This window comes from Theobroma cacao, chromosome 10 (assembly GCF_000208745.1).
Source record: "Theobroma cacao cultivar B97-61/B2 chromosome 10, Criollo_cocoa_genome_V2, whole genome shotgun sequence".
Classification (NCBI taxonomy): Eukaryota; Viridiplantae; Streptophyta; class Magnoliopsida; order Malvales; family Malvaceae; genus Theobroma; species Theobroma cacao.
The window spans coordinates 20,229,119-20,239,527 of NC_030859.1; the positions used below are offsets into that span (position 1 = coordinate 20,229,119).

The 10,409-nt window shown below is 35.9% G+C and overlaps 2 protein-coding genes across 2 annotated transcripts; one reads left to right on the forward strand and one right to left on the reverse strand.

The window, feature by feature from the left end:
• LOC18587326 (DNA-directed RNA polymerases IV and V subunit 5B) lies at positions 212 to 5,845 on the forward strand. The gene is made up of 4 exons (XM_007011052.2): positions 212 to 548; positions 2,852 to 3,025; positions 4,982 to 5,095; positions 5,480 to 5,845. The coding sequence occupies exons 1-4, from the start codon at positions 255 to 257 to the stop codon at positions 5,603 to 5,605; spliced, it is 708 nt and encodes a 235-aa protein (XP_007011114.2). The 5' UTR covers positions 212 to 254; the 3' UTR covers positions 5,606 to 5,845.
• LOC18587327 (receptor-like protein 12) lies at positions 7,098 to 10,016 on the reverse strand. Its single transcript, XM_018128908.1, has one exon. It carries the CDS (start codon positions 10,014 to 10,016, stop codon positions 7,098 to 7,100), a length of 2,919 nt encoding a protein of 972 aa, XP_017984397.1.

The window sequence follows — 10,409 nt, forward strand, 5'->3', positions numbered from 1 at the left end:
GAGCCCAACTCTAATAGCAATTCCTAGGGAGTGTCCGTTCATCCACGTGTCCATAACAAAAGAGCCACAGTACTCTGAAGAGATACGGACTTTATCACCCAAAACAATCTCGACCGTCCAAATGCATCTATGTCTCACCCAAATCAACGCTCTAAATTCTTTCTGCAATAATGAAAGCTACGTTCTTTTAAAGCCTCAGGCCTCCATCGCCATTTCCCACTACCCCACTCTCCAGCAACCAAAAAGACGCAAACATGGCAACCAATTTCGCCAACAGCGGCGAGGTTTCCGGTCACGTCTGTAACGACGGCGGAGCTGAGGGCTCTCAGCCGTGCATCAAAAGCATGGTGGACGAAGGCAGTGTGGAGAGCCATAGGTTTTACTTGGCACGCAAGACTGTTTGGGAAATGCTCAAAGACCGAGGCTATAATGTGGCTGACTCGGAGTTAACTCGATCAATCACTGAGTTCCGTTCCGTTTTTGGAGACCAACCTGACCTTGAACGTCTCCGTATATCTGTTTCCCTGCGTTCGAACCCTTCCAAAAAGGTAAGCTTTTTGTGACCTTTCTTATAAAGTGTTTGTTTCCTGGGAAAATGCTGGAGTTTTTGGTCATAGTGTTTTCTTTTTTCTTTTCAAAGTGACGGAAAATGTGATTGAAACGAAATACTTCTTCTTGTTTCTTTTTTTCTTTTTTAAGAAAAAAGGCTTTTTTTCTTCATATATACATATAAATAAGAGTTTGTTTGTATGTATATATATGTTTTTATGCATGTACATATGCATGTTTACATATTTATATGTATGCATATATGTTGGTAGGTATGTGCATGTATACCTGTACGTATGTATGTGTGTGTACATGTATATGCATATGTATATGGCTGTTGAGTAACTTTAGGATATGCATGTATGAATGTAAATATGCATTTATGCATATTTATGGATGATACATGTATGTATGTATGTGTAGGTGTATGTGTATGTATGTTTGCATGTATATGTATATATGTGTCATGGTGATGGCTGTTGTAGTGTTGTTTCAGTTTCTTAGCAATGAATTGTTTGGATGGTGAGAAAATGGAGGAAATTAAAGCAGGGAGAAAGGTTCTCTTTTGCTTTTTTATTTTTGGTAATGAAAGCTTTATTGATGTACTATACTGACATATTCATACCTAAACACATATAAACAAGATCCTTCTTTATTGATATAAATTGCTTGAAATAGAAGTTTTGTCTTTTCTAGCACCCTTTTGTTTTTCTTTTACCCTTTTTTGGTAGCCTGTTAAGAGTACAGAAGAAAAGTATTTGCCTTTTAGTTTGCTTTTGGTATGTCAGTTCTTAAATTGTAACTGTTTGTAAATTTTTTTATTATATTATATTTTATTTACCTGTGTTGAATTCAAAATCAAGTGAGCTTGGAATGTATTTCTACTGCATTGGTGAGTATATATACATGGCAGAAAATATAAGCATTAATAAGCAAATATAGTGTACTTTCCTTGATGTTTTTCACTTTACAAAGGAAAAAATGGAAATCTTAGCCAAAAGAGAAAGGTAACATCTGCTGAACTTTTTTTTATTTTTTATTTTAATCCTCTGGTTGGTTATCTATTTGTTTTAGGACTGCAAGGCCATGCCAATGTTCTTCTTATAACAGGAGAGGAAAAATTTTGAAAAATGTTTATGTGAATGCTATTCTCTAATTCGTTTGGTTTCTGAAAATTGAAAAACTCAACTGAAACAAGTTTTAACTACGTTAGGTTGAGCAACACTGTTGTGTGGCTTTATTATTCCATATTTGAAATTGTCAAGCAGCTTTAGATGGTGAAGGAGTTCCTTTCATGCTCAGTTTTGGTCTATTCATGTCTTTATTTGGCCTGAGTTGTTCTATTGTCAAATAGGTTATTAGTGCAGTACTGCAAATACATGTTTAATGGCTAACAATGAAACCCTTAATATTCATGAAGTTTTGGACAGCAGTTAGCCAATTTATAAGCCTACTTTAAAATTATCCGTCTATTGGATTGTGAAAACATATACAATTTCTTGGTGTAGTTGTACATTCTAGTTCTTATGTTTCTGCATCCTGTAAAGTACTCACTTTTTAGTCTAGTCAAGTGATTGCAAATGAACTAATTATTTTCTGACAATAGTTGGATCATTTGATTTATGCTTCACCTAGTGTGAAATGGAATCTTAGGATGGTTTTGATGAATGAGGCACATAAGTGAGCTTAGAGTGGCAAAACAGTTCTGAAGGCCAAAAGATCAAGTGGCCCCAATAAAGCCACATGGACTATAATTGTTGATATCTTCCCTTTTTCCTTCTCCCTTTTTTTTTGTTCTTTTCTCATTGTGGTGTTCTCCTGCATCAAGATTGCAAGTCTTGAAGTTTTATTTCCTAAAACCACTCCAAACTAGGATTTAGTAACAAATACATGGATCTGATTGCAAACATTCAGAGCTAAGGAAGAAATGCAGAAAGTGGTGTTATCGAAACAGGGAGAAATGACAAGCAGAGAAATGTGCTTAGTGGTCCCATTGAGGTAAGAAGAGGTGCTGCTTCAGAACCTGTGTTTATCAAGGATTCTGATTTTATAGTCATTCCAGAAGGAAGTAAATTGCTATGTTTAATGTCTATGTTTAAGAGAGAGCTTCTATTGCTTCATCTTAAATAGTTAAATATCTGGGTGTCTATATGGGTGTGCAGCATGTGTTCGCCCTTCATTCTTGTGCTAATTCTGAAGTATTTGTAGACAGCTTTCCTTCAATGCTGCCTAAACCTACCATATGGTATCTTATTTACGCTCCTCTTGCAGTTATGTAACATGATTTTTAAGTTGTTTGTAGATCCTGGTTGTCTTCATGGGAACAAATGATATCAGAAAAGCAACGGTTTGTGCTCTTAAAGGTCAGATTCTCAATGAAAGCTTAAGTGGGCTGATACTGATCCTGCAGAGCAAAATGAACTCCTTTGCTCTAAAAGAACTGAAGAATTTTCCATTTAAAGTGGAGCTTTTCAAAGTAAGTGAAGTCGTATCTTTGCTATTCTTACCTTCAAGAGAAAATTAGTGCTACTATGGCAACCTCCCCGAAAAGTTGCCTTACCTGTCTTTTCTTAAACTAGCAGTTCATGCCTGCATTATAAATAGTGTGTTAATTGTCCTTCTGCCTGCTTATGGACACATTTGCATATAAGACGTGGAGAAGAATGAAAACAATGGACATGATGTAAAAGTTTAATCATTACCTATTTTTCATGGATTGTTAAAAGAAAGATGTGCATGAAAAATTTGTTATGCTTAATCATTACCTATTTTCCTGGTAGAGACATCAGACATGTAGATTTTGATGCTTAATATATATATACTTTTGCTAAGCATGCTGTGACCATTTGTTATGCTTACATGAAAAATTTGTTGAGTGCATTATGAAATTTCAAAAAAAAAAACTACTACTAAGGTGAGTGCATGTATCTGCGTGACTTAACATTACATCACGATACCCTAGGGAAGAGTGGCATACCAGTAGGCTGTGGCTGAGCAATCTACTTTGGCTCTAAAGTATTAGTTTGAAATAGGTCTTACATAAGCATTATTTTGCAAATTTTCATTAAGTATTTTGAACTCCTGTAAATGTAGTAGTTTTTTTTTTTTTTGCTAAGCAGTAAATATAGTAGTTAAACTCTGGTTATGCACCTATGCTTTGGTGGTCAAGGTTTTCTAGCAGTTAGATAGTTATTCATTGCTCTTATACTATATGGTAGCCAGATGTTATTATATGATCATATTCATATGTAAACTTCTCCAATTTACTTCTTGTTGTTATGCCGATATTACCATGTAAACTTGCATAGTTATTTAGCCATTGCACACTGCCTGTGTGAGTTTAAGATATAATCCCATTTTTTTTGGATTTTACTTTACAGAGAAATTACTGCAGCCCTAGTAATACTTTTCCCTCAAAAATCTTTCTGCTGGCCATTCTTTTCTTGCTATAGCAGGGTATGTCTAGGTTAACAATAACTTGTAAGTTTGTGCTTTTTAGGTTATGGTTGCATGCACAAAAATACAGAGATGAATGAATATGCTTGACATGGTATATTGTTTAATCATCACTATTTTTAAGTGGGCTGAGAGTGGGGTTAATTGATCACAATAGATTACAACAAAGCTAAATCAGCTTTTAGCAAGAACTGTTTTCCTATGGATGTGCAGGACATTCTCGATTAGGATAGTGAAATCACTAAGTTGCACAGATTTTAGATTAACTGCAGCACCTGAGTCAGTTCTGGAAATATTATCTAAATGTTTGACACTATTTATAAACCATGGTAATATCGGCTCAGACTGTTTGCCTGCAAGGCGGGGTATTTGTTTTTTTTTTTTTTTATATTTTATGTTCTTTTCGTTTTCACTTATGATTTGATTAGTGCAATCAATGCTGAGTTTGCATTTACTTGTTCTAGAACATGATGTCTTTTATTGGTGACCTTGCTTAAATGAAGTCATTTTAACTTTTAAATATCTTGATCCTATTGGTTGTTAGGAAATGTTGGAGAATTTTGTGACCCTTTGTGTATCATTGGAGAAAATTTTGTGAGATCGTGGATGTTTTAGCAAAGAGAATTTTTGTTTTGGCATGTCTAATCTAATTTCTCCATAACCCACACGTGGAATATGCCTATCTTTACCTTTCCTCTTGTGCATGCTATGGAGTGGGGGCAGAAACAGCTGTACCAAGTCAAATGTGGCAGCATTACCTCGAAGTCTTAGATCATAATGGTGCATCGTATTTTCAGGATTAAGTTAATTAAGGCATGAATGATTCCTTTCATTTTAATGTTCTGTGGCTGATGCATTCTTTCATGCCTTCTTTCTATTGAATAAGAAAAGAGAAATTAAAAGGCACTTCTCTGCTTCCGGATAAAAGGGGTTTCCCACTCTAGGTTCCTGACGTTATGGCTTACTTTATCTTCAGATTGCTGACCTGTATGTTAATATAACAAAGCACTTCTTGATGCCAAAGCATGAGGTGCTGACTGCTGAAGAAAAACAAAAGTTGTTGAAGAAGTACCAGTTGGAAGATAAGCAGGTAATCATTGTTAACTTCTTAGACTGCAGTTGAATAGATAGAGGAACATGTTTTCTTCTTGATGCTCTTACGGTGGAACATTGATCATCTTACTTGCAAGTCAACTAGGTCTTATAAAATGGTAGATGCAACGTTCTTTGTCTGATATCTTCATCTTTTCAGAAATGGCTAGTGATTTATCTTGAGCTATTAGGAATGGATGGATGTAAATTTCACACACTAATTTCGACTTAACTAGTACTTTGCCAGTTGCCATCCCTCGAGATGTTTTTTCAACCTTACTATTGCTGATACTACCTTCTTACACAACAAGTTATTGTTACTGGATAGATCAAACTATATGTTGTCTACTTAATTTCTTTTCTGTAATTCTTAAATTTTCAGCTGCCCCAGATGCTACAAACTGACCCAATTGCTCGATACTATGGACTGGAGAAAGGACAAGTGGTGAAGGTTACTTACAGTGAGGAATTTGTTCAATTCCATGAACAATACCGTTGTGTTGTTTGATGCTAATCTTTGTTGATTAACCCTTTTAAAGTGATACCATTATGGGAAACTCAGTCGCACTTTCTGTAAGTGGCTTAGCTGTAGTCTGTGTAAGTTGCAGAAGTTGACTATGACATCTATGTATGTATTTAATCTTTTGGCTTGTCTAGCTGACATTTTGTAACTTTGGTCCTGGCAGATTGGTCTTTGCCATTGTTATCGACCACTCCCTGTCAGTTTCATTTGTTGCATTACTGATTTTTTTTTTCTGTAGCATTACATTCTTGAATGTTAAAGGTGATCATGATGCTAATCAATCATCTCCTACATCTAGACTTGGCAACTTTAACTATAAATCTTTCATTCATACTTGACATTCAATCTCTAAGATATCTAGGGGTCTCTTTATATAACTAGCTGCTAGTAGCCTTCTGCATGGCTCCATCAATTGAACTTCACATTTTCTTTTAGGTAACCCAACCAGTTGCTTTTCATTCTGATGTTTTTGGATCCTTTTTGCTGTTTCATCTATAGGGGTTGTTGGAAACTTTTTCTAGTAATAAACCTGTAATGTATGTGATAAACAGGTATCAAGATCGACCAAGGTTAGTGAGTTTATTTTACCTAGGCAAGTGGTCTGGGATATTGAAAAGGTAAGAGCTTGTTTTCCGCCTTATGAAAGCTCACTCAAAATGACATTGCCATTAAGTCTTAGGCATCCACGAGACAGGTTGGTTTGGCCAAATAGTAAGGATGGTGAGTATACGGTAAAGCTGGGATACATTATTAGATGATGGAGATTATTGTGCCAGTTCATCTATGTGTCCACTCAAAGATTGGAAGAAATTCTGGTGTCTTGACATCCCAAAAAAATCCAGCTTTTCGTATGGAGGGTATTACAAGGATGTCTTCCAACATGTACTGCTTTAATAAGACGAAATGTTGTGATTAATTCTTATTGTCCATTGTGTAATTCCACTTTGGAAACAGACCTCCATGTTCTATGTGATTGCCCTTTTGCGAAGGCAGTGTGGTTGGCTTTAAAATGGGGTTCCCCAGATAATGCTCACTTGTACTTTGTTGTGCAAATTGATACTGTCTCTGTTATATCCTTTTGATATGGAATGAAATTTTCTGTTTTTTTTTAAAAAAAAAAAACTTGCTATTCCATTTCAGACTTGTTTATTATGTTAATTAATCTTTGAGAAGTGATGGATAAACATCGAAACAGTTGAATTAATAGTAGCTAATATATGCACTTATCATTGAGTTAAATGCTTTGATGTAGATTTCATATAATTATAGGTTACCATATTTGTATAATTTAGTAAGTTGCAAGAACAAAATATTGCAAAATGTACTATTATACACAGGTACAAATGACTGCAACAATGAAAAAGGTGTCTATGAAACAAGGATCAAGAAATAAGTATAATCAGGAGATTATACCCTAATTTCTTCTTGGAACATATCTGTAGATTTCTTCTTCAGCTTTTTGGCCTTTTTGTATTGTTTACCAATCAACCAAAGTCCCAAGCCATTTTGGTTTACGAGTTACAATCACAAGATATCCAACAGCCACTCCAAATACAAATCCACATCCATACCCCAATAACACAACTTTCCAGCCAAACCCATATTCAGAATCTGAGTCATTAGATGGTGATTGTTGATTTTCATTTCCACTGCAAGCTTTGTTTAATGGAAATCCACATAAGTCCAAGTTCCCTTCAAACGAACCATTTTCAAATGTATTGAATTGGTTGCCTTGAGGTATGGGTCCGACGAGTTGATTGTAGGAAAGATTCAAGAAGGAAAGTGATGTCAAGTCTACCATTTGCATTGGAATCTTCCCAACCAGCTTATTCGAGGAGAGATCTAGCCACTCTAGAACAGTCAAGTTTCCTATTGATTGGGGTATATGACCATTGAGGCTGTTATGAGAAAGGTTAAGACCTCTAATGGAAATAAGTTTCCCAAAATCTGTTGAAATTTCTCCTTCAAACTTGTTATTGGACAGATCAATGCTTATGAATATTGCTGAGATTTTAACAAGTTCTCTATCAAATCCTTTAATTGCCACAACCACAGAATAGTCGTAGGTGTAACCATAGCTACCAATATCTCTCAAGTATTGCAAAGACCCATCATTTCTCCTCTGGTTTCTCATTGACTTCAGATTTGCAATGTACTCGCTTGGTAGAGGACCGGTGAAGTCATTGTTGGAAAGGTCTAGAATTTGCAACTTGGAGAAACAATGAGCTGATTTACAACCATGAATGAACCCATGCAATTGATTTGATCGTAAGACTAGAACTTGCAACTCCGGGAGAGTTTCCAACCATTGAGGAAATGTATCATTTATCTTATTGTTACCCAAATCTAGCACTTCCATGTATCTACAGCCAGCCATTGATGGTGGTAATCTTCCTTCCAATTGATTGCCATTGAAGTTGATATACTTCAACCCACAATCATTTGCAAATGAGAAGGGAATGATTCCATAAAACTTATTCATTTTCAGATTCAAAACAGAAAGATATGCACTGAAGTTTACGAGGCATTGTGGAATGGTTCCACCCAAGTTGTTACGAGACAGATCAAGAATGCTGAGGAAACTTACATTGCAAATTTGAGAAGAAATCCCTCCGCTCAAGCTATTGTTGGAGATTGAAAAGAAAGTTGTTGTGGGAGGAAGGAATGGAAGCTTTCCTTGAAGCAAGTTCGAATGGAGATCAAGAATTTGCATTTGATTCCATGGGATTTCCTCTAAATATGTCAAGAAATTGTTTGAAAGGTTTAGATAAGACAAGGAATTTTTCCCTACATTCCCTAACCATTTTGGAATCATGCCATGAATACCATTATTAGAAAGGTCTAATCTGTTCAAATTGGTCAAAGCTATTACAAATTTGGGGAAGTCTCTTAGTTTACAAGATGACAGAAACAACATAAAAAGATTAGGTAATGTATAATTGACATCGATGTTGGATTTCACTGATAGGTTGTTACTTGAAAGATCAAGTACTTGAAGGTTTTGGAGCTTTGAGAACATGTCTAACTCCACAATGCCACTCAAATTGTTGGATTCTAAACTGAGTTTAGTAAGATTCACAAGTTCGACTATCGAATTTGGGATTGGACCTTGGAGTTTATTATTTCCTAAATATATGTACACCAATGATTTTTGTTGGAATTCTTTGATTTGACCAGTGAAATTATTACCTTGGAGATATAGGAATTCTAAAGCAGAATGGGAGTACAACCAAGTGGGCAAGGTTCCGTTGAGGAAGTTGTAAGCTAAGTCTAGAAAGGATATTTTATGAAACAAAGACACCTGATCAGGAATGAGACCAACTAGTTGATTGCTGCAAAGGCTAAGATGATCAAGTTGTGTAAGTTTTGCAAGTGAGAAGGATATGTGACCAGTAAAACCATTAGCACAAAGATCTAAGTAAATGAGTTGAGATAAGTTGCCCAATGATCTTGGTACAGATCCTGAAAAGGTAGAAGCAGCAAGATCCAAATATGTTAAGGACTCTAGATTGCCAATTGAATCAGGCAATTCTCCAGAGAAAGATGTAGACCAAAGACTCAAAGACACAAGGGGGCCACTCCAATTCGTCTTTGGAAGATAACCGGAAAGGTCCCGATTACCTGATAAACTAAGCATCCTAAGGTTGGGTAGGTGAAAAATGTTTTGTGGGAATCTTCCTCGCAAACCACAATTATTAAGGCTAAGAGATATCAAAGAGGAAGATAGGTTCATCAAGGAGCCAGGATCAACAGCTGAAATGTTTACTCCGTTGAGAACAAGTACTCTTACCTTTGTTAGGTTCTGAACAAGTCCTCTGAGAGTGTGTTCTTCAACTTGCAATAGTCCATAGTTACGTACAGTGAGGTCAATTGAAACCAACGTGGACAGTTGGCTAATGCTGGAATATGGGATTTTCCCCGAGAACCCTGAAGAGGAGAGGTTAAGATGGGTTAAACTTGCGAAACCACCAAATTCAGGTGAAATGTTAGAGCCTCTAAAATCATTATAAGCAAGGTTGAGCCGTTGTAGGTGCCGAAGGAGAAAGAGGCTGCTGTTTGAAGTGATGGCACCGTAAAGCCAGCTGCAACTTAGGTCGATGCCTATTACATGACCAGAGGCACTGTCACAGACAACTCCTTTCCATCGGCAACAATCTGTACCTTCCATCCAAGAGTTTGTCTTGGGGTAGGATTTCGTACCGACGAAATTGCAGAGATAGGCAGAAGCGTTGTTGATGGAAAATGTGCCTTTAAATTGCAACAACGCAGCACTCTCAAAATCAGAGCACTGTGGTGGTGTTGGTGAAGGAGATAAAGAGGATGAAAAGTTAGCTTGAAAATCCAGGGAAAATAAAAGGAGGCAGAGCAGTTGACATAGCCAAGGAAACCAACCCATCTTTCCTTTTTTGAAAATTAAACTGTTAAATAATGGAGTAATGAGATAGAAGGCATTGCATTGATGACTATTTATAGTTAAAAGTCAGGCCAAGGTCTTTCCAAATTAAGTAATACTAGTAGTTCCATTAGGTATACAATAAGAAAATTATTTGTACTATAGTTTACTCCCGTTTTTTATTTGTATTTGACTTTTACTTAATTTAAAAAAATAAAAGGAATATTATATATCAAAAGTTTAGTATTCGGTCATGCTCTTCCCTTACAATATGACCAAAGTTACTAAATTTTGTGTTTTACCGTACGCCATTTGGAATCCTTTTGAATTTGAGTATATTGTTTAATTGTTATATTATTTACTTTTGACCTATTTGATTCAATCGTTTTATTTTTC